At 43.1% G+C, this 25,414-nt stretch overlaps 1 protein-coding gene across 1 annotated transcript in view; it reads right to left on the bottom strand.

Annotated features, from left to right (window-relative positions):
* Positions 1 to 25,414, bottom strand: part of tmtc2b (transmembrane O-mannosyltransferase targeting cadherins 2b) — a 91,745-nt gene that overhangs the window by 8,369 nt on the left and 57,962 nt on the right. The window contains exons 3-10 of the mRNA XM_085779986.1: positions 20,568 to 21,426; positions 18,850 to 18,964; positions 18,221 to 18,306; positions 16,140 to 16,324; positions 15,060 to 15,138; positions 11,522 to 11,643; positions 5,212 to 5,293; positions 3,081 to 3,195 (exon numbers count right to left, since the gene is read on the bottom strand). Coding sequence (XP_085636112.1) covers positions 3,081 to 3,195; positions 5,212 to 5,293; positions 11,522 to 11,643; positions 15,060 to 15,138; positions 16,140 to 16,324; positions 18,221 to 18,306; positions 18,850 to 18,964; positions 20,568 to 21,426 — 1,643 coding nt within the window. The remainder of the gene's footprint in view (positions 1 to 3,080; positions 3,196 to 5,211; positions 5,294 to 11,521; positions 11,644 to 15,059; positions 15,139 to 16,139; positions 16,325 to 18,220; positions 18,307 to 18,849; positions 18,965 to 20,567; positions 21,427 to 25,414) is intronic.

The raw sequence follows: 25,414 nt of genomic DNA on the forward strand, positions 1-25,414 counted from the left end.
GAGTCAGCGACGGCCGGCCGTGGAGCCCCTTTTTTTAAAGTTGTAATGATCAAAGGAAGCGAGGCCGTTGGAACCAGTTTCATTTTGGCTGTCGCAGTTTGTTAAGGGATCATCATCCATATGGTTTCAGATAAAAGGCAGTGCTTTTACTTCAGGATCTCCGGGGTCAGCAGCCTAAGTACACACAGTGTTTATGTGTGGTTACACTGTGTAATATGTTGTAAATGCCTGATTTGTAACTGGAGAATTTATGCTCTTTAGTTAGCCGTAACATAGTGAACGCACCGAGATGACTTAAAAAACATCATTCTGATCTCATCCCTCAAATATACAGATGAGCATGCCACTGCCGTTTATTTTTGTTAGCACAAATGAATTTTTCCAACTCTGTAAAAAAGAAACATTTTTACATTCCAGCTCAGATCCAGACAACGAGTCGAGTAGCCGAATTTGTCCTGAGATTATAAATGTGGGTTTCATGTCCAACCACAACCATATGTTTGTTTGCCAGCATAATATTTAGAAAGCGCAATCCTTTGCGAACAAGAAAAAAAAAAAAAAAAAGCACCAATCTAATTCAATAATATCATTATCACATTTATAAACACATTATCAGAGGAGAACTGGAGAACTGCCACGCCACAACCAAAAGGAGCAGCGGCCAGAGTCTTGTCCGATTGCGGGCTGTGAGAGTGCAGGAGACAATGGAGGCCAAGTATGTAAACCACTGCCTGGGTTTAAACCCGAGGAAGAATCAGTGTGAGGCTACAAGAGCACAAGAATGAAGGGGAGGAGATTGATGGGAAAATTGAGGAAGAATGAATGAAAAAATAGAAAAACCCCCCAAGGGAAAAGAATTCTTGACCATATTTCAAATCAGCAGCTCCACCACTGATCTTTCCTGTCCTGACATCTTGTTGTCTGGCGATGCTTTATTAACCCCAGACATGCACAAATCACAGTAGTTGACAGTGCTGCTTATAAGCGTGACGCTGCTGGATGCTAATGACTGCATGAACAAATTGCATTTTCAACAACAGGCAGATATTTGTGCTTAAACCGCAGCCGTCCCATCTGTCTCGAGGACAGAAGCACATTTTTTAAGGGTAGGATCTTCTGCGATCGGAAACAACACTGCACGCAGACGCCTTCCCCGAGGGCAATGCTGCATGAGCAACTAATGCAACTTACCACCATTTTGTCTTCTTTCTTTTTTTTTAACTTTTTGGGAAGAGGCACAATCGAATATGCACAAATTGGCGAACCTAACATCATGACATGCTGGTAATATGCACAGTAATCTTTCAGATATGGTGCATTATATTTTCACATACTGTAAGACATGTGGTTTGTGTGGGAAACCATGAGGTCAGCTATGAGTCATATATATATATATATATATATATATATATACTGCTTGTTTGTGCCTTTCAGAGTTTCAGATCATATGTGTATGGAGGAGTATTACACCCACTCTTGAAAAAAAAAGAGAGGAAGGAGATTTTTTTTTCATTATGCACAAGAAGAAAGTCGAAATACAATGTCAAGAATTAAGTTGAAATACAATGTGAAAGAGAAGTCAAAATTCTTCTTTGTAGTGTAGTGGTAAGAGCAGGTTTTATCATGATGCAACTGCATACCTCATTGATATCATATCACGTGTTTTAAAAATTTCCCATTTCAACTTTTTCCATAACATTTCGACATTTTTGCTTCATTCTCGAAGGACATAATGAAAAAAATAATCCCTCCTCTTATATACTCTTCCGTATGTGATATCACAGTGTAGCTGTCACATAAGGAGGGCAGAACAGACACATCCACACTAGTTTTACCATGAAACAACCTTTCCTGTTTTATGTTCCCACTATAAACCAGAGCTGAGGTTTTAAAAAAAACAAAACAAAAAAAAAAACATAAAAATTGTTCAAAGGAGGTAGAAGGAAATTCTTAGTTTGGAAGCAAAAATGATCAAAAACCAAAGGGCTCGGGAGAGCAATAAAACACATTTGCACATCTGAGAGCTTCTGCCCCTCCTGTTAATCTCTTCCCTTCCCCTGTGTTGTAGATTCACTTGTGTCCCCACCAACCGAGGGCCTTTCCACGTCCGCGTCCAAGACAAACAACATAAAGAACATGAGCTGTGGAGGAGTGGGGACCCCATGCCAAGCGAGCGGAGGAAAAGTTCAACCCTGAACACTGCTTGAAGCCCTTTTTAGCTGCCAGGGGTCTGCACCCCGGAGGAGGCTCTCAATACTGGAAGCTGCTGGAGATGAAGATCCTGCATGATCGTACTGGTGGGGGAGAGAGCTATGCATAAAGCAGCTGGGTAAGACTCTTACACAGAGCTGTGCAGCATTGCTGTACTCTTGGGAAAAGCGCAGCCAGCTTTATCAAACTGGTGATTCAAGATAAGTATTTCCCTTCAGAGGACCGTAGCCATTTTAATCCCAAAGCCCCGAGCCAACCACGATGAGTTTAAACAAGAAAATCTCTATACTGGCTAATATCATTTTGTAGGTTTATTCAGTTAGAGGTGGGGTGTACTGTAAGTTGGCACATGGTTGTATTTACACATTTTCCATTCATGGCTTGTGTTCAGAAACACAACAGATTGCGGGCTGCTGAAGCTCTGCAGCTCCAGCTTGTCGGCTGAACCCTGTGCTGATTTGGAAGCTGTCTTTCAAGTAACAGCCAGTAAGAGACAGTAGAGAGGAAGAGTGAGACAGAGTGGGAGAAGAGGTGTGGAGAGGACACAGAGAGACAGAGCATATGAAGATACATAGCTGCACAGCACGCTAAGACAAACCAGCAGCTCTCTCGGGCTGGCACTGCAGCAAGAGGAGAGGATTACATAGAACAGCCAAGTAAATCACAGTGGCTGAGGAGAGGTGTAAGCTTCTGGATAAACCGTGCAGACAGTAGACCTCCCTTTTTTTATACACAACCTCGACTCAGCCTCTCGCACAACCGCAGCCAACGCATCTCATCTACGCAGAATGAATTACATTGTGGCTATGGAAATCATCAAACATATCAAAAAAGAAAGAAGAAAAAATGAATTCCAATCACATAGTCACCTGAGCATGTGGGCTGCGCTGAAGACCACATCAAACTCCCCGCTGTCGAGGCGTGCGGCTTTCTCTGCCATCTCCGCCGCTTCCAGCAGCCGCGACTCTTCCAACAAAAACTGACCTGGCGGGGCGAGAGAGAACAGCAACACACAGTTTTAAAAAAAATGCTGAGGGATCCCCACGGAGATGCTGAGGGATACTCGGCCTAGAAGTGTTGCCTTTGGCCCAGGTGGACAGACAGCCTGGTCTGCCCCTGAATTAATATGCTGAAACATTAGATACGAGCACAGCATACCATCACTCCTTTGGCCTTCTCTCAGACCCATTTGTTCCTATTAGTCGACCTTGATTGATCTATTTCTCTTAAGATGAAAATACTTCCCCGCAGGAGCTTTGTGCTTTATTATGGGTGTTGCCTTGCTTCTTGCCTTGGACGTCTGTGGACCCACATAATGAGATGGGATTATGGACGGCTGACAAGGCCATGAACTAAGGGTGGACCCCTTGCAAAGGGCCAGGTTTAGAGAGGAATGAATACCCTGTTGACTTTGGTTAGCCCCACTACTGTACCAGGATGCAAACCCACCGAGTGAACCTAAGCATATTTTCCTTAATAACTGCGGATGAAACTGAAGCCGTTAGACCTGAGGTGAGAGACGGGCTGAAAATGAGACTTCAGACCATGATTGAGTGTAAAGTGGCTCCAGGTTACAAACACTTCTGCAGCTATGGAGGGTTTATGATATCAAAGCAAATCAAGGCAATAAAGGAAAAGACAGTTCCTGCAACAATGAATGCCCTGAGCCCGGGAGCGCCCCCGCTATATTTAAACATACATTTCTCAAAGGTGATGCGTGTGTGTGAAGTCTGTAATATTGTGAATCTTGTTCATCATGCGGCGGGGTGACTTATAGGGGAATATTGCAGGGTCCAGCTCTGAACACAGACCTGAGCCCTGGGGTCCTGCAGGGCTCGCAAAATTAAATGTAAGAAATTAAATTAAATCTGAGACTTTTTCTAAGACCTTTTTAATACCACACAGAATGCAATTTAATACTTCTATCAAATCATAATGACCACAGTATATGAAAGCATGATAAAAAAAAAAAAAAAAAATCAATGGAATAATTTATTATTACACAACTTATCATGATTATATGAGAATTATTTAAACTTGATGAATTAAATGAACATGACCTGGATCTGGATAAGTGCTAGAAAATAAATTGCTGCATTTACCTCTTGAAAATTAGGTTTATTGAAGGGATTGCTAAATTTAATTTAATTCAATTTAGCATATAATATATATATATATTTTTTTTGGAGGAAACCTATTTATTTTCATAACCTTTTTCCAATTTGGATGATTTACATTCAGTGCCTATCAAAAGGCCACATCCCTGTTCATGTCAAATAATCAATACCTAGTTGCACACAACACATTTTGTATTTGTGGTTCTGTTTAACTGTATGTAAAGGAATCTGTAAAGTGTACCACAGCCCAGATCTGAACTGAAAGGACTGAAATGGGTCAAAGCAAGTTCAAAGTACAGATGTTATATCTTTAATATCCAATACATTCCTATTTCATAGCTTGTTTTGCAATGCCCCTCTGTCTCTGTGTGTATCGATGTGGTTAATCTGATCATTAACTCATCTCTTAACCTTTGAAGGTGACAACTGAGACAGCACAGTACAAGAATCCACCATCAACCTGGAGTATCGATTGTTTAAAATGCCACATCCGAGTTGGTGCGGTAAACACAAACCGTTCATTTCAGACAGAGGTTCTTCTAGTTGAGTCCCACGTATAATGATGTAAGACAAGAGAAGATACTGAAGTGGTCACGTTTCATATTTCCATCAAATCAAAGAGAACAATCTGAGGAAATCATCCCCTCTTCTGTGTGATCCCCCACTGACCACGTACAGACTGACACTACGGCCGATCGGAGGAAGAGATGGCAGACGGGGTCTGCCAACACTGTTGTTCTAACATCCTGGGGAGGCGTGCAAGTTCCTGCCTTTGTGCGCACGTCTGTGTTGAGCTGCCAATTTTAAATACTCGCGGTTGCAAGAACGACGTCAGGATCTGTTAAATTGAGAGTTCCAGAAGAAAATAAAAATCAACACTTACCGTAATGCATGTAACAGTTGCCTTTTGTGGGATCAAGTTGGATGGCCTTGAGGAAGTACCTCTCCGCTTCTGTTTTCTGCCCCTGTGAGAGAGAGAGGGATTAAATACAGTGTCATTATTGTTCCAACTGCTTCTTAGAACAACTCATTATAAAAACACTGTACTCGGCTCAACGGCCAAAATACCTTTGTGTATACCTAATGTCCCTCTCCAAACCGCAGACCTACTTTAACAATAAATCTTAATAAATAGACATGAAACACACGGACCACGGCTGTTATTCTTGCAAGCTCGTGTGTCGTCCTGTCAAAGTGCGCACTGTCATCCTTGGCGCAGCGAACCAGTCGGGGCAAAGGCTTATTCATTACGCACTTTTTATCTGTGCAAAATAACACTTCCAGAGCATAACCGCAGATTGCCCGTGTGTGTGGCCTGACCGCCGTGAAACAAGACAGAGTGGTGGAGAAATGGAGCGGGAGGCTGGGAAGGCAGCGAGAGGACAAAGACAGACAGTCTCACGTGTCTATAGGGATCTTTGGTACACAGATTTACATAGCGCGCACATACACAAACACACACACACACACACTGACGTTGTGTGTGTACACTGTTGCTCTGATGAGAGAATCCATACTGGGAGGGTGTGAACAGCATGATGAGGAGAAGCATCACTGAAGGCCTGAACGCTCCCTCAGGTCCTTGAGACTGTGACACGCAACCAATCACAGCTCAAGTACGACGGAGCAGCTGGCCAGTAGCGCTGCCAGCTGGGACTCTGTCACATTCCTGCTCTCACTTGGGCTCCAGATGCCATCCAATCAACAATTAACAATGTGCGCCCATCTATAAAAGCTGATGTTTTAGCATTAACAATGCAGCCCATTAAGTATGAGTTCCCCTCTAAAAAGATCATGCCTTTGCATAAATAATGCATATTATTAAACTGCTGTTGTGCTGAGACTATAAAAAGGCGACAGAGCCAGAAAAGACGTTGGGGGATTAAATAAGAATTGGACGACTCAGTGAAAATAATTTACATGTTCCTTCCTAGCGTAATATAAAAGCAAATTACTTCAGTTTACTCAAATAGAAGAACAGGTTCAAATCCAATCAGCGCAGTCTAGTATTAATGACTGTATACTTAGTCAAGCGTATACATTTTGAATGAGCTGCAGATTCAATAAATACATAATTTTCTAATGTAAATATACGAGCGGGGTTTCCCCCCCTTGATGCCGTGGAAAAATCAAATCCGCCCCGAGTATATGTTTAATATAACCGACGGCGTCCAAGTAGCGATCGCAGCTCCGGTCTGAGAAGCATCATCTCTGTGTATTTATACACTCTAATTCACAGATGGAGGAACGCATATGTTTAAGAGGGCCAGCTGGTTTTATGTTATGTTAGCGGAGGCTTACGTGTGTTTGTTAAACCTCAGAGTGAAGCTTTCACACTCTGAAATGAGTTCCAGTTGTGACTGGATAGAAGATTTGGATTATGACAAGTATATTAATGGAGAGCGAGCTGTCTGTGGAGGAGACAGAGAGGGAGTTAGAACCAGAAAAAAAAAAAAAAGCCATCGGTTGCTCATTTCTCATTACTCATCTTAAAAGAAATGTTATTACAGTTCTTATACAGTTCCCTTGACATGCAATTTGTTACACTGCTGGTTATATTACTTTGCAGTTGCACCCCCCTTAAATTGGCAACTGCGTCCTCTTTCATCTTCAAACTTTTGGATTATAACTCATTTGGCTCACCTGTATGCCTCTATGAATAATCCTGAAACTCAACCAGCACTCATGTTCAGTTCTCTTGTTGTACGGCTTCTCTGTGAAGTCAAACCTGTTGCAATGCTTCAAACTCAAAAGGAGTGAACTCCTCCACACTTCTCAGAACAGAGAGAGCGAGAGAGAGAGAGAGAGGTGATCGTTCTGCTGCAACACTGCTTCAACTCTGCAGCGTTAAGCTCTGGTCTTGGGACAGAAAAGATCTGAACTCACTTTCTGTCTCTGTCTCTGTGTTCAAATGTGTCGCATGTTGCAACAAGATATGTACTGCCCTGCGGGAAGCCCGGGTAAAAAAAAGATGGATTACAGACAGCCGATGTGTTGCACATGCCTGGCAAGCAAACAGTCAACATCGCTTCAGTGACACATGCAGGTTGGGTCATAAATTTGGCAGGACCCAGAAGGGTTTGTGTCGGGGATCAAGACCAAATTCAGGTCTCAGTTTCAGGCCTCTGGTTTATCTAAACAAGACACCGACGCCAGAGTCTGGAAAATAACAATATCAACCTCCCTCAACTGCCCTGATACTTTATATTAAAGGGATAGTTCAACATTTTGGCAAATTGGCCCATTGCCATAATCGCTATAGTCATAGCAGTAGGTTTGTTACCTTTAATTGTCGGTGCAAGCTATTTTTAGAACGGCGGAGCAGAGCCGTGAGCTGCTCAGAGCTACACTACGGAGGCTAATGGAATTTCTTGGTTTTCCTCATTAAACTCATCAAATACACAATCCAACAACTCCAAAACGCTCTGGTGGACAAGTTGTGACCTGCACATTCACCACGCTATGAGATAATAACAGAACGTTACAAAACGGAGCCGTTTTCAAGGTAAATACAGAGTCTGCTTGCTGAAAAACTGTCCCTCAATGCAACGCACATCAGCTGTTTTGTATGTATTTACCTCTAAAACAGCTCCGTCTCGTAACGTTCTGTTATTATCTCATAGTGTGGTGAATGTGCAGGTCACAACTTGTCCACGACAGCGTTTTGGAGTTTTTGGATTGTGTATTTGATGAGTTTGATGAGGGAAACCAAGAAATCCCATGAGCCTAGCGTAGCTCTGAGCAGCTCACGGCTCTGCTCCGCCATTCTAAAAATAGCTTGCACGGACAATTAAAGGTAACGAACCTACTGCTATGACTATAGCGATTATGGCAATAAGCCAATTTGCCAAAAATGTTGAACTATCCCTTTAACTACAGTATATATCCACTTCTCATTCCAGTCAGCTCATAATATGGACACAATATCCTCCCTTTTGTCACACATACACATGCTGAGATTATTGGTGCGTGCCTCACACCTCAACTCTCCTGACAACATCAGATAAAGTGCAGATGGAGGCGGCCCCGGCTCCGCGGTTGCCGTGGTGATTATGAATGAAGCCTGCATTCTATTAGCTGAGGAAATGACAAGTGGATGACTGAATCCAATATTGCGAACATCGTGTCCAGCTCTGACCCGTGGCGGCGGCGGAGGCAGCGGTGGTGGTGGTGTACACATCCTGCCCCCGCCCGCCCCCCCCCCTCCCCTCGGTGTGGGTGGAGGTGTGGAGGGGTCAGCCCAGCAGGGAGGGTGATACTGATCTGTGTGATTAACTCCCCCCTTCCACTCCCATTTTGTCCTTTCTCCCTCATCCACAAATCAGAGCATCTCATTGCTCTCTCTCTCCCCGGCTCCACCGTCCTCCCCTCACCCTTCTCTGACCCTGCCGCTGAGTCTTATCTCCTCACAACCCCCCCCTCCCTCCTCCTCCTCCTCCACCACCGCTCCCGCAGGGATCTGAACCTCCAAAACCCCCCTGACAGTATCTGAAGCGTCTTCATCACTCAAAGTTGTGCCACAGGGAGGAGTGAGGAGGTTAGGAGATGAGTGCTGGGGCTGGGGGTCAATTTCCTGCACTGGTTTTGATCATGCTGAAACGCTGTTGTCACCAGACAGACACACGGGTCACAGCCACACGACAAAAGAGGAGAGGAGCACACATTAAATAGTACCCTGACTGGGATTCGTGGGTATAAAAAAGTGTGTTTTCACGGCTAAAGAAGCTCTGAGCCTGTCCAAACAAACTCCTCTGATGGAATTATTTGCACTCACAGGATCACAGGGGCTCAAAACACCAATACCATCCATCATGGTCAGAGATCTACAGAGAATTATCCCTGCAGGTTTGAACTCTACTTTCCTCCCGAATCAATAACACTTTCTTAAATGAAATGAGTTTCTCTTCACGGCCGACTGAATTCCTCCTTCGCGTCCACTTCACCAAGTCTTAACTTCTTCTCTGGAGAACTGAGTTGTTCTAAACTCTTCTTCTTGCTGACAGCGCTTGGCCTCAAGATGCTTTCTGATGTCTGATGTCTTTTGTTCCGAGAGGAATTCATGTCAGTTTAACAAGCCACTTTTGTCTGTATGGTGTCAGCCCAACTATAATTTAAGATGACCAACAGTCTGAGCGGAGATGGGAAAATCAATCTGGTGTGAAGCAAGAGCTTGATTTAATTTCGGCACACAATGCTCCCCTTCAAAAGATATATGGCATTATATTCATATAACACTAGATCTGTTAATTAACTTAGCCAGCCTGGCTCTGTCAGTAGGTATTGTTTTTATGCATGGTTTTTATGCATGCATGGTTTGGTTTTTTAATTAAATACATTAGACATAATTAACTAGCTTTAGAGATGTTTGTGGATTCCTTTCTCATTTTCACAGTACACATACCCTATAAATAAGTGTCAGACTTATCTATTTCTCGGCAAGAATAAGGGTTTTTCCCCAAAATGTCAAAATAATTCGTCAAGTGAACTTTTTTTTTTTTTTTTTTTACAGAAAACGTGTTTCAATATTCCCATAACAAGTTGGAAAAATCAGGTTCTTTCCAACAAATGTAGGTAAATGATGTGCCAGTAGAATTCTTCCATACAACTCAGTTGTGTGATATACACAAATGCATAAATTTGGAAAGGGAATAAATGAATAGAACTTGAAAAAGACTCTGTTTCCATAAAGGAAATGAAAAGGGACAGAGCCAGGAAGAGCCTTGCCTTCCAGATACCACTGCTGCAGGATTTTGAACACATTTACGTCCTTTCATTAGGGCCCAGGCTGTGGGAGAGAGGGAGAGATGTCGGCTGAAGAGGGGGGCCTCCACCCTTCTTTTGACCTTCTGTGCTTCTCTTCTTCTACTTTGTTTATTTCTCTTCTGACAGTCCTTTTCAGCTCTGCTCCTTTCAGCCAGCTCAATTGCGAAGACGCCTATCGAGCTGCGATCTGTAACGACTGTATGACCTGAACACATGACTGTCTACTCGTAAAAAAAGACTCAGGGACTCTTCTTCGCTTCTGTCTCATCAACACAGATGTCCCTTTCTTTTGGTTGCGGAGACACAGGTCAGCTGTGTGAACCTGAACGGATATTATCTCTGCAGACCTGAGATCCATGGCAGAAGCAGATTTCTTTCTCTACAGTGTGGAGATCTCAATCATCTATTTTTTTAAAGTATTTATTTTTAAACGTTACAGTCAAAGTGCAAGGACAAGTTCGATGGAGCATAAAAGAGTAACCATGACAAGATTTTTAATCAGGAAGTTCTAGTCCCTGACAGAGATGATCATCTTGAGAAATACAACGTGACCGCCGCCCCCTTCCCTCATGCTCACTCTTCCAATCTTCTCCCCCCTGGCTCTCATTCACCCACACATTATTGATTAACTGTAGTGGCTTCAGGAGAACTTTACGACTGTCAGGAAGGAGCAGAGGAGAACTGATGAAAAGCTTGGGGGAGATGAAAGAAGGAAGAGAAGACAGGTAGAGAATGAGAAGTGGGAAGCAAAAAGGCAGACGTGTCCAAGTCAGTGATGTAGGCGTCAGATTGAATAGAGTACGATGCTGGTTGTTCCAGACAGGCCGGCCAGGAGAGGCTGTTAGAGATCTGACTGTAGCAAGCATCGGTTTCCTCTCATGGTCTCCACTTGTAATCAGTGAAAGAAATGATCTGTTTTATTTTTTTGTTTTGTTTTTTTCCATCACAAGTCTGCCCTACAAAGGCAAAGTGCAGTATCTGAATTTTAAAAAAAAAATTTTTTTTGGACCAATCAAAAGTGTGGCATATTCTCTTCAATCTGGTAGAATTTGATAGTTATTGGGCTTTTTATTTTGCTGTCCATCCAAAAAAGCAGTGAAACCAAGGCAAAGTGTAGTATCTGTAGCTAATACCAAGCCAAAGTGCAGTGTCTGCACCAAAACCAAGGCAAAAGTGCAGTATCTGCCATAAAACTGTCAAAATTGGTCAGAAATACATTTACATACAATACATGTAATTCAGTCCACCTTCATGTAATCAATTATAGACTTGGTACAGTAGTTATTCATAATTTGATGCTTAAACCTGACAATGAAAAACACAAAAAGCTGTTTGGCATTTTTACAGATACTGCACTTTGCCTTTGTAGGGCAGAAGTGACATAGTCTCAAGAGAGGATGACATACACAAAACAAAAAAAGTAGTCTTACCGTCATGGCCAGCAGTTTGCCGTAAGTGAGGTGTGCAGGGATGTGGTCGGGCTTGGCTCGTAGGGATTCCCGGTACCAGTGTTCAGCTTCAGGCAGCTTGCTCAGCCTCATGTAGGCTTCTCCTGTGAGAGGCAAAAAAGCGAGTTGGGGGTCAAGTCAGGGGTCAGGCTGTCAAGAGGTTAAGACATTGCATATCTTTCCATTCCTCTGCTGAGGATTTGCATGACAGAGCGGCCAGACCTCATCCCCATGGGCTGGAAAACTCAACAACGAGGAACAAAGCCCATGTTGTTTATAAAGTTGTGACTCATATGCTAATACATGGCAGTGAATGAAAACCATGCAACTGTTTAAATGTCCCGCAGTCCTACTGCAGAAAGTATTCATAGATACTTTCAGTGATATCCACAAAAGCAAAAAACCCCATTCAGTAACACATGTTTGATTTCTTAGATGTGAAAATAATTGAACTGAGCTCTTAGAGTATAAATAATCTCACTTCAGCTCACACTCACAGCTCAGTGGATGGTTTGAAGAAGTCTATAACACACTCCCTCACACATCATCCGATACCTCCTCCCCCAACCTGAACCTCTGCCTCCTAACACCTGAAATAACAATGACCTCTCTTTCATAGCCATCCAATAACACTTGTATTATTGCAAGAATTTGACAACACGGGCTGGTAATTGGACACAACACAGTTAAAATCAACATTATAACATATTTAGGGGCACAAAGTGAATGCAGCACAGGTGTTGGAAATGTCGCTACAACTCGGGCTACATGTTGACATTTCCATCCACACCGAGTCTCGGGAGCAGCTGAATGAGCGGACGCTTTGTTTAGACTAGAGAGCGGAGGAACTTTAATCCTGCGGGGATTAAGACTAATCACTTCCCTTGATAAGAAACTGCGATAAGCAACAGGTGACACACACATACACACACACACACCTCATTACAACTGCAGGACCCTTTTAATCTCAACACACTTTCTCCAACCGAGCGATAACCCTGCACGATGAGACCTCTTGATAAATACGGTGGTAATGTGAAAGCCATCACGGTTTTTTTTAGATGTAACTTCCTTTTCATTGTGAGAAAACACAGCTTGAGGCTTAGCAGACCCAACACCCCTGATGTAATGTAATACATGAGAACATATTTTCAAGATGATGTCCATCAGTGTGGCCTCATGTTTTAGATTCGAGTGTTGGAAATCCATCATCCCGCTGCCGCAAAGTCGGACAAGTCCTTGTCAACAGCTAACATCAAACACAGCATAAGAATGGATTAGATGGATATCACTAATGTTGTGGATCTCACTGTCACAATTCTGTTGGGTTAATGTTCCTGTATCCCCACATGGCTGCCTTTTTTCATTCCTAACTGACATTTTGACAAGATTAAAGGACAATTCCGGGAAAATTCAACTCGGGGCTGTATTTTCCTATAACATTTTAGGTCTAAAAGAAGGAATCTGAAGATTTTCAGTTGAATTGCTCCTGTTTTGCGGTAGTTGTGTTGTGTCTGTCCCTGCATCGCCACGGCAGCGATGAATGGGAGCGGATGCAAGTTCTGCTGCTTAGGCTGTTTACATCCCTCAAAGCCGCAATTTTTTTCCACAGATAGCGTCAGATGGCAACTCAAACATGCACCGAGAAGTTTTTTTTTACTTCAAGCAAGTCAAGAGTTGATATTCCTGTGTTTATGACACAAACGGGAGCTTCCGACTGCACCTGATACACCGAACGCGTCAACTTGGGTCTCGCGCGAGACTCCGGGAGACTTTGAATTAGATCTAGTTTTACAAACATGTCGGCTTGCTTGAAGTAAATAAACTTCTCGGTGCATGTTTGAGTAGCCATCTGAAGCTGTCTGTGGAAAAAAAATGCGGCTTTGAGGGATGTAAACAGCCTAAGTAGTGGAATTTACATCCGCTCCCATTCATCGCTGCCGTGGCGATGCAGGGACACAACTACCGCAAAACAGGAGCAATTAAACTGAAAATCTTCAGATTCCTTCTTTTAGACCTAAAATGTTAGGAAAATACAGCCCCGAGTTGAATTTGCCCGGAATTGTTTCAGTTTTAGTTTAGGAAATCATCATTGTGGTTATAAATACGATTATAGAAAAAATTTACAATGCACCCTAGAGGCACTGAACTATTTCTAAATGCACATTCAAGTCTGTTTTGACACGACCTCTTCACTTGTTGAGGGGGGTTTTAAATACACGTCTCACCTCCCTGGCAGAAGACCTCTGTACGAGATTAGCGCAAACACACAACGTGCAATTAGAAGTGACATTGAATCCCGAGGAGCTGAAAACCACCGGCTCCTCGGAGTGGAACATTCCTCGGCCCACCAGAGAGCGTTGGAGCGAGACCAGTGGGGCGCAAGATTACCACCCAGGTCTGCCTCTGATGAAAGCCTCTGCTGCTTGGCGTCTGACAAACGGCATGAGAGAGCGCGGGCGCAGCGAGCAGCGAAACTGGAGGGAAACAGATACGAGCAGGTGTGGTGCCAAATGTGCAAATCAGTTGAGCGAGGAAACAAACGCTAAGCTGCAGAAATCACGGCTCGCTGGCTCGCTGCCTCCGTTACAGACGCAGCGCTGCTCCTTAACGGTGACTGGAACTTTCATCAACATTTTGACATAATCTCTGCAGCTCTGTCAAACTGCATTTTGCCAACACATGAAGCCAGGGACCTGTGGCACCACTACCAAGTCTGGATTACACACGTCCCAAGTTGGGGAAGTGTGTGTGTGTGTGTGTTTAAGTAGCTGCATGTGTATGACAGAGAGAAAGCAGGAGGGAGGAGGGGGAAAAAAAAGTAAAAAAAAAAAAAAAAAAAAAGCAGAGGGAGAGCAGCTATAATGAGCCTGCAGCAGCTGTTCTACAGCTGTAATCCAACAAAGCAAATTAACTCTGTGTAAAATGATATTGTAAAGCTGTTTAGCTGTTAAAGACTGTTTAACAGCGTGAACTCAAATTACACTTCTAAAACATGGATTTCACTGATAGAAACTGATAGAAATGGTTTTACCTGGCACTGATTTTACACATTTTGACATCTATTCTCTTCAAACACTCTTTCTTATGGCAGATTTTAGCTGTGGCTTCACCCAAAATGCATGTTACACAAATCCCACTATGAACTTTACCTATGTTATGACCCAGGATCGTACTTGTTCAGGATTCACAATTAATAAACCAGTCAACATTTCTTACATCACTAGTGGTATGAGTTAGTAATGTTGTAGATAATGTTTGACTTCCTCTTTTCTATGCATAAAAATATCAAATTAATAATGGAAAAAATAAATCTACAAATTGAATTTAGTAGTTCCTATTGAAAGTTTGGTTGCTGATGCTTTCAACTTAGTTAATTATATATAACAAGCAATTTCTCCAAAATACCTTTACCCTCAGTAACATCTGCTGTTAATTCTGCACTATACAACAAAAACAACAACAGGAACAACAACCACAGCTTTTATATTTGTGGTCCTGAAACAAAAGCAGCTCTTACCCATCATGTTGTAGAGGCTCTGTGGCGCAAACTGTCTTGGCATTTTCTGTATTGCTTCTTTAAACACAGAGATGGCCTCCTGTGAAAGAGACAAATACATTGAAAAAAAGAAGGTGGGGGTGTTTGCATTAGAAAGTGGAGTAAGACCCCCACCGGAGCCACTCGCGCTGGGGTAACCAGTCATTCCTCCCCTGCCACTGTGAATACACAGCGTGGAATTGGGGGTCACCGGGAGGCTGGTTGGTACAGAGCCCGGCTGACAGGGTCTATCCTCAGTGTCACGGCTGTTAGGACGACCAGAGCGGTGTCACGTATAGACTCTATCTAACATGTATAGTGTGTTAGGCCCATGCATTTCCCTCAGAGCCCCTCAGAGTTTAAACGGTGGAGGGAGGTGGAACTACTTTATTGCTGAAGCAAATGTTGCGGTTAGAGGTCGGAGGAAGTGGGACTGTTCTCTTCTTCCAGCATGCCAACTATTTATAAAGGCCTTTATTGAATCTGCAGTTCTACTGCTTCATTCCTGATTGAATCAGCAGCATCGGTGCTTGTGTACAATATAAATGTGCAGCATTGGAAAACCAGTTCCTTTAGCCAGCACTGTAGGTCTTTAGGGGCATGAAAGAGAGTGAATTTGTTAGAAACAGCCTGAGGATTATCTGCACACAACACTGTGTCCCCTATGACAGAGGCAATTTTGGAACATGTCCATATAAAAGCCAGCATTTTCTCCGTGTCCCCCAAAGGCTCCTTGGGCAACTGCCTGCATTTTATCTCAGTTCACTATGGTTTTATATTTTCCGGCATGTACTGTATTCAAAGGAGCACTTTGAACTCCTTCAGCAGTAATGGTGGTGGTTCTTAGATGTAAGTCAGATTATGTTTCAATAACCATACACTGCACACTTTTCATCTTGAAGAGATTTGTGCTTTTGAACTACAGCAAATGCATTTTTGCTACTTTATATTTTATAGAATCCACTTATACATTATGAGGATTAAAAAAAAAACGGTATTCCATACAGTATGCAGCGCTGTGAAATCCCAAACATGTTGTGATGTGCAATGTGCAGTCGTTACCTCCTGGTGACCCTGCTCATGGAGCAGCTTGCCCAGGTTGTACAAACAGCTGGCGACGGAGCTCTTGTGGGCATGAGGGTCCTTCAGGTTCTCGTCAGGGATATCAGCACAGGTTAGGAAGGTGCGCTTGGCTTCGTCGTGGCGACCCTGGTTCATCAGGATGATGCCTGTGTTCAAGTAGGCCGCTGTTTCGGGGGTGAGGGGGGGAGAAACCACACGAAGCACAGAAAACAGCGTTAGTTCAGGCAGCTGCTCGCATTAGCTGATTAGCATCACTGGTTTCATTCATGCTTTGCAATTACCGGCTCATTCACAGCTGCACAGCTATCAGTTGACTTATTGATTCAACTTTGATTTATTTATTTTTTCATGTGTATATTTTTCAAGGCAGGATTAGCTGTCTCACGGGAGTCTTTGATTCTTTGAAATCTTCCCTTTAAACAGCGAAGACATCCTCTGTGACAAATGCATATGTGTGTGTGTGTGTGTGTGTGTGTGTAATGTAATTGAATCATTTCCCCTCCATGGTGAGTTCCTTGACATAAGTGTCTCTCTGTGACCTGTGGCCACAGAGAAATCAGAAGCGCTGAAAAAGTGAGTAATGACCGTCCATCTCTATAAGAACGAGTCCTTCAGGCTGGAACAATGACCCGCTGTTAATCCTGTTCACACTTTATTGTTGTGTATGTTTGACCTTTGCATCCATCCACCCTGTGGGACACTTCGGGAGCTTGTTGAACTTTTTTTTTTTTCTTGAGCAGTCAAAGACAACATCTAATGATCGATAAGCAGCCGCAGTGTAATTAGTCTCTGTGGACCCTCCTGTCCAGACAGCTCCCTATCAAGACGGTCTGTTGGAATAAATTAACCTGATAGTGGAGATCGCTCAGGAGGGCTCTTCTGTAGGGTGCTGACATATAATCAAGTCAAAGGGAGGGGGGGGCTGAGAATCAAAGAGCCTTTTTTTCCCCCTCCCTACAAAGAAGTTACGTTCCTCTTCTTATGTCGTTGCAATCCATTATCTCAAACACTTCCTCACACCTCACAGTCTTATCTGTCTTACATGGTGTTGCTTTCAATGGTCAATATCGAGATTTTTTTTCCCCCCACGGCACTGAAAGGGGAGCAGATAACAAAAAAAGAAAAAACATAGACAGAGAAAAGCAACGTTTTTCTTTTTTCTTTTTCCAATTTCATCAGCCTTTGCTGTGTGCGTAAAATGTGACAGGAATCATTAACACTTTATCACAAAGCAGGACAGCTCTGCATTTTTAATGTAAGTCCTACAGTTTGCACTAGTTCGCTCCAAACTAGGCAGTGAGTAATGGTGTAACCTTGACAGAAAAAAAACACCCTTCGTTGTCACATTCTCATTTCGTCTTCAACATGTCTGTCTGCTGCTTGGGGTAATTAATTAACCTTGTTATCGGCGCCAGCAGATTGGATAATTGCATGCTGACTGGAAATTTTCAAGTCTAACCATGATCTTGATTAGGTCTATAATTAATTCGGAGGCAAAAAAAAAGGAAGAGACGTTTAAGTTCTCTGTTTATCCGTCACTGACTAATGCCTGGAACAATGGGGGGCTAATTTACTGCACGATCAGGTAAGATTGTGAGCGATTTGTTCTAATCAGGGAGCGATGCTGCTGAAAATGACAATGTATGGGAGACTGTACTCCAAGAAAAGCAGAAAAGTTGGAGTGAAGGAGAGGACAGGAGAGTCGAGAAAGGGACACACAACAATAAAATGAGAGATTGAAGTTAATGTAAAGAAAGTAGAGGGGGGGAGGAGGAGAAGAAATGAGCGGCACGGTCTGAATTCATAATAAATGACATAATGCAGTTACTCGATCTGTTGACACGTCTTGGCTTTGAAAGCCAGTCGGGCAGCTGTGTCGAATGTTTAATTTAGCTGTATAGCTGCTGCCCTTTGCCACCTATTCGTCTCCCTTCACATAACCACAGCCTGTGTTCACTGTTGCCTGGACACAGCACAGCCACAACCACAAGAGCTGGAGATTGTCAATAAAAAAAAAGAAAAGAAAAGAAAAGAAAAGAAAAGAGAAGAGCTGTACTTACAAGCGAGAGTTGGCCGGCTCCCAATGGCCAGCTTATAGTAGTGAAGCGCCTCTGAGAACTTGTTGCTCTCCTGCAGCAGCAAACCACTGGAACAGACGAAAACGAAAGAAAGGAGCAATGACAGCTTGAAAAACTCAAATGTTTAGAGTTCGAAGCCTCTGTTAGGCTTAGACAAGAACACAAAGCAGCTGATAAAACTGAGGAGGGTGGGGGGGGGAAGATTTAGATCTGAGCGAACCACAGACATTTGAGCACACACTGAGTATTGGCTGTGGATGTTTTGCATTTTCCCCTCCGGCTAAAACAGCATCATTAATAACCCTGTCAGACAGACAGCACTCCAGGGAATACAAGACACTTCCTCTGAGGGAACAGCTCTGATCAATGAACACACGCAAAGGAGAAGGAGAGCTCGTCCATTTGTTCACACACACTCACACACACACATACAGTACACTCTTAAGTCAGTGAAACAGCTGGGAGTGGAGATGCATTCAAATGAAAGACATGCACACGAGACAAAAAAGACATTTCTACAGCAGAGAGACGGCACATTTGAGCATAAGAACATAACATAACATAACACAACATAAAATGACAAAGTGAGGTGTGATAGAACATAAACTCACAGGTTATACAGCATGTCTGCCATGTTGCTGCGGTAATACAGAGCATTTCTGTACGCCTGTTCAGCCTCCTCCATCTTGCTTTGGCTCTTCAGCACATTTCCGAGGTTTCCCCAGGCTGACGGGTCACAAAACAAAAAGTTAATCAAACAGAGAGAGAGAGAGAGAGAGGAGGAAAATGGATGGTAGCCTTCTTGAGCAACAACTTAACCTTAAAAAGCTCAGAAGCAGAGTTAGAGAGATATACTTTCATGGTAAGTAATGATCGTCTTTTGTTATTCACCGTCTCACGCTGACATGGGATCAGTGTTTTTAACCTCTAAAGAGGACGTTGTTCTGCTGCAGCTGCTATTCCAAGACATATGAGTAAACAGAGATGACACACTAGGGGAGCTTTGTGCCAAAAACCACCAGTCGGTCCGTATGAGTGTGTGTGTGTATGAAAAGGAGACCACCACTGTGTTATTGCACAGCTAATGGCATTACTGGTGAATGGCACAAAGCAGTATCCGACTGCTTTACTTAAAAGAGGCTTTTGTGCATTGTTATAGTCTAATGCATTAATAACTCTAGTGTGTATAAACCCCCAGACGCGGCTCCTTCCTGCAACTCCACTCATCATATAGAAGAGGAAGATAAAAATCTTGGCTCGTGCTGCCTTTGTTGACACGGGTTTGCGTGAGCGCTACAATCTGCAGTGTGTGCCTGTAAGCAGTGTATTTACTTAACTGTTGAAAAATCCTCCCAACATCTATGAAATCTCACAAGAATATTCAGTGTAAATAAAAACCAGGCGGAAGGAAAAAAAATAATAACTTAAGCTTCCTTTATTCAGCTCATAACACCCAGTTCTGCACAGATGACTTCATGAAGCTGTTTTGTGCATCCCGAAATTTCACAGTTCAAACGATCCAGTGGGCGTGTCTGTGTCTGTAAAAGGCCGACTTCCATTCAATTCTCATATTAGCCGTAATGAGTGTGAGTTGGGGACATTGCTGCTGCTGTTGCTGCTGCTGCTGCTCTGTTCGGCTGATGGCCTGCCAAAACAAACAGCTGTCATGCCTCAGCTCCGCTACAGAATCTGAAAGGGAAATTAGCTAACACAACGTGTCCTGCTGTTGCCTTTGCGAGTCCCTTGCCCTGCTTCCCCTTCTCTCAGCCTGCTCCGAGAACTTCGCCGCGGATAGGAGTCAGCGTCTGATGACCTTGAATGCTGAAAGCTATTGAATATTTTATCTCCTGTTGAAGGTGCCAATCAGAGACGGGTGACGGGTGCCCTTCCAAGAGGAGACGGGGGCGTGCGGTGTCATGGAACAGACTGCATGCAGGGTATAAAGAGATGTGAGACAAGGAGACACAACTTGCGGTAAAATCATGTGTTTCTTTTTTTGTTTTTTTTTAAGAAGAAATGTGACCTCAATTAGCAAAAGTCACACCCGTCTCTCTGTCTCTACAACTTTCGAGCACTCATGAATCCTGTGGTAGAGCTGAAGTGATGAAGAGGAGACACTTTGAAGCAGAGATTTACTTTGAATTATTCAGAGCGGCAGTAGACTGAGAGAGACAGTGCACATAATCAAATCCAAAACCTAAAAGCTCGCTTGTGCTATTCAGGCAAGCCAAGTCTGATGGCTGAAAAGAGGATTTGAAGTGGGAATGTGTATAAATAAAGAGTGTCTGTGCTCATGTTGCACCTTTGTGCATCCCGAGTGGGATCGTACCTTTAGCAGGATTGACATAAATCCCTGACTTGTAGAGCATCTCCTCATTCTGCCAGTCCTTGTTCCTCAAGACAGTTTTGACGCCAAAAAGAAGAACCAGGGTGGCGCTGCAGTACACCAACACCGTCCTGAAGGAGCGGCGTCGCAGGCGGACGTACAGCGACCTCATCCCCACCGCCACCAGCAGGCAGAAGCCCATACTGGGGATGTACAGTACTCTCTCTGCTATCACAAAGCCCACGTAGAAAAAGAGGTTTGTGGCAGGAAGGAAAGGGATCGCCAACAGGCCTAAAGAGAAAACCACCACATTTTCCGTGGTGGGCAGTGGAGTCCTGCTCTCGTAGTGCTTTTTGGTACCGTTCTGTGCACTACTGATGATGTGAGCGCCTGTGTGGGAATTGTTCGTATGTTCGTGATTGTTATATTGGTAACTGTGTCCGTTACTGTTTCCGTTTCTGCCGTTGGTGTAGTGATGCGCTTTGCCGTTGCCGGTGTCTTTGCTGCCCTTAGCCGCGTGGTGCGCCGTCCGCAGGCCGAACCAAGCCAGCAACAGCAGCCCAAGGTAGAAGAGCACGGTGTAAAAGTTCCTCCAATCGGCCAGACCTCTGATTAGAGGAAGGGCGTCCATCGACCAGTCGAAGCTCAGCGTGTCCGGGCAGAGGAGGAGCCAGAAGTTGGCGGCGGGCAGGTAGAAAAACGTCAGCGCCCTGGTGAGGAGCGAGGGGGAGTCGGCCGCCGGGTTGTCGGAGTTGGAGAAGTTGGGCGGTTTGTTGCCCATCCAGTAAAAGCGACAGGCCAACAGCACGGCTCCCCAGGCCGCCAGCAAAAACACATTGAGCAGCAGGTGGACGTTCTTTCTCTGAAAAGACAAAGCAAACAGAGAAACAACCGTCAAATCCACTGGGAAGGAAAATCCACAGCACTTTAACCAAGAAGCATGTAAGCCAAAGCTCGTTTTCTGGGTGGTTGTAATATTTATGACTCTTATGCATTTACATTTACTTTAACCCAGAGCTATGCACTGGAAGTTGAACAAAGGGATGCCTGATCTCACAGCACTATGTGGCTATGACAGTACAGATGCATGATGCCATCTGGAGCAGAAAGAGTGTTCAAGGACAATTTACAGAGGGGTCGACTGAGCGGGGAGGCTTTGATGCATTTCCTCAAAAACTTTTGTTTTAGCTGCTTTGATGTTTTCTGGAAACCTGTGCAGCAACAACAGTCCAGTGTCATTTATTTCAGTTCTGTTATTGACTTTTAAAAAAAAAAGAAAAAGTCAGACCATCATACTTCAGAGCCTACATAGATATATCAAAAAGAAACACAACTACATGAGCTCCATTCGTCATATTACTGACTGATATTAAACACTTTCTCATGTGCTTTGTGGAAATGCCTATGAAATGTTTATAATGTGTTATAATAAAGTGACTGGACGTATTCCCCCACAAGGCCGCTCCACTGTTAGGGACCGACTTGACCTTATATTGTTTTCATAGTTGAAAATCCAACTTCGAAACATGTGGAGCTGTCTCTAAAAACAGCAGCTAAAGCATAAGCAGCAGTGTCCACTCAGATCTTGCAGTATTAATTTTGTATTGAGCTTTAAAAACACATCAAAAATGAGAAATAAAAGGCAAAAAAATATAGATTGCAAAGTCTCCTCGGTCCAACTCTAAATCCCAGGGGCTCCATGGTTCTGGGTGTTTTCTCAGATCTAAACCTTTTTATTATTTAAACTTAAACCCAAGGCAACACAAGCTCAAAACCTCTCATACCATTATACCAGCCAGTCAGTGTGATCTGTCTCCATCTCCACAGGCCAAAGGGCACAAACTCGTCTCATTTGTGATCATAAACTTCATACCACCGCAGCTTAAAGGGCTGTAACTATTGATTTCCTCAACCCATCCATTGTCATTTACAGATTGGGTCTGGTGCAGAGATGCTTCAGTAACCTCTGGGCACATCTGACCACAAGGGGAAAGCTCTGTTGTCTGCTAATGATCACTGCTAATGCAATGTCGCAGCCCAACACTTAAGCAAATTTAAATTAGTCTGGAAACACAGGAGACAACCCCATGACAACACCATGAAAATGATCTGCCAAACAACTAATTTCGGTGCTGTACTGTGGTTCAGAGTGTTTACATCATACAACATACAACTGGAACACCTGGCGATATAATTTTTTATCATTGCAAGATCTTCAACAAACTCAAATCCTGTCTGTTCTGACTGAGGCAGAATGGTTTTGAATCTACAGTATGGTCCTCACAAGTCTGAATATCACTGAATACACTGCAAAAACTCAAAATCTTACCAAGAATATTTGTCTTATTTCTAGTCAAAACGAATCAAATTATACTCAAAATAAGACTCGTCACATAAAAATTGGCTTGTTTTCTTTCAAGCATATTTTAACTTGAAATAAATAGAAAAATCCGATAGTAGAGCAAGTTTTTTCAAACTTTCTTATTACGAGCACCAAAAATCTGCTTTCACTGGCAGATTTTTCTACTTACTTCAAGTGAAAATGTGTTTGAAACAAGTGAAAATGATCTAAAAACAAGTTATTTTAAGTGGAAAGAGATTAGTTTTGACTAGAAATTATACATTTTGACAAGAAATAAGACAAATATTCTTGGAAAGATTTTGAGTTTTTGCAGTGTAGCACTTCTTGCTCCAATTAGACGATGTGCTGTATAGCTCTGATACTTCCCAGGTGCTCCGAGAAGCTCCATGTGCTGTTACTGTACGCAGCAAGAGCCGGGCTGAAGTATAGCAGTCCAGAATAAATGAGTAAATAAATAAAAAGCTTGTATAAGGTCATCTCTGTCAAAACCTTCAGGGGAGGCATGACAACAACCCGTGGTGCTTCAGTATTACGTGAAGATATACCGCCGCTGAATAAGTTGTTCAGTCGCTTGGCAACAAAAGGTCATCGTTTTCAATCCACATCACCTTTTCTCATTAATTTCACAAACTGCCAAAGTTGTTACTGTCAACTCCTCGTGGATATCCGCAAGGAAAGTAGAGACAGGGCAGAGTAAATGACAAACAGAGACAATTATATAAGAATGTAAATTTAGAATTATGAAAAAGAAAATGCTCTGAAAGATGCTATTAAACAGCACTTAAACAAGAATATAAAGTTGAGTTACTGTGCAGGGACGTCATGGATGAACCACTTCACCAGGCAGCCATAATGAGTCTAATTTGACTGAATACCCATCATAAAAACAAAAGCCACAGCTAGGCAACTGCATGGAAAACAATAGAGTCCATGTCAAACAAACTGTTCTCCCAGTGTTGTGAAAACCGAAAAGGGAAAGAAAAGCAGGAACATCTGTCAGTATGTACAGATGCAGCCGATAACATGGTACAAACATACACAAACACATTCCACACATGAGACCTAAAAGTGGGTTCTTCTTGTCATGTGGAAATTCAATTTGAGTGAGTGAAACTTCGCCAGTTTAAGTGAAAAAGCAGAACAGAGAGCACTTGGGTCATAAAGCTAAAAATTATGTCTAAATGGTCCTGTAACAAAAAAAATACAAAAAATAAACAAGTTCCACATCCTGTGGAACCGAGGTTAATACGATGCCTATGTATCATTTTAATTAGCCCTCGGTGACACGTGGGAACGCAGCATCTGTTGGTGCTGATTGTGGGATTATACCCACTGATGTGCGCTCGTAGCAAAAATAAACACACCCATAAGGACGGTATGATAGATCCTTTGATGCAGGTTAAAAGAATTGTTTTGGGATGTGTGCTTGTGTGCAAGTTTGTACTAGTGTGAACTAGTGTGTACTATGTGCAATACATTTCTATTTCTATTTCCATTTCTATGTTTTGGCTTTTAATTAGCACTTAATCAGTTTTTTTTTAATCTCTTCTTTTGATTAATTGAAGTGTATGATGTTGTTGCATTGTATTGATGTTGGTTTATGCCTATGTGACCTGTTGACTGTGAAGCACTTTGGTGCAAATGCTCTTTGCTTTTAAGGTGCTATATAAATAAATTAAACTTAAACTTAAATGTGAAGTTATGATGTTTAAAGTTAAGTTATGGGAAAATACTTGGAGCTAGTCAACCTAGAACAAATGTTTTGCACGTATGTAAAAAATTTACATAGACAGAGAACAGAATTCAAATTCAACAGGCGCCTACAGCCCAACATTCAAATCTGTCATCTGAACTCTACATGAACTCTCAGGGTAGATGTGTGACTTTCATCCTCTCCCAATCTCACACACCAAGGTTGCATGTGTGATTGTAACTCCATCCCCTAAAATCACCAGAGTGGAAACACACATCGGTCCTGCAGGCACGTTTCTGTCCACGCAGGTGAGCAGCAACTCCACAAAGACGTCGTGAAGTGGTCTGAAGTGGTCTTTGAGGCCCATGGCGGACGTGCCGTACTTCACACAGACTCGAGGCTTGCTGAGCGGTGTTAATACATCTCAATCACCTCTTCAGGGAATCCGGCCTGGATTTACGAGGCTCTTCTGCAGGCTCTCGAGGCGACTCTCCGGCCCAAGCAACGGCTTACGAGACACCACCTCGGTGTAACTCAGAGCTCTGCAGCACAGAGTGGAAGGAAAAAAAAAACTCCTCCTCTATTTTTAGATAGAACAGGTCGACTAAAAACTGGGTGTTGCGCAGACAGGCTGAGGTGCCAGGTTACAGACCAAACAACACTCTGATCTCGTCTGAGATAGCGGTCTTTTGTTTATGGCTGTGTTTTTGCAGCACCTTTGCTGTAGGGCAACGAGGCACGAGTGTGTATACAACACCTCTGAAGGTGTAAAAAAAAACACGACAACGACCTGGC

The sequence above is a fragment of the Trachurus japonicus genome, chromosome 6 (genome assembly GCF_045865225.1).
Source record: "Trachurus japonicus isolate A0001 chromosome 6, Traja_1.0".
In the NCBI taxonomy this organism is placed as follows: domain Eukaryota; kingdom Metazoa; phylum Chordata; class Actinopteri; order Carangiformes; family Carangidae; genus Trachurus; species Trachurus japonicus.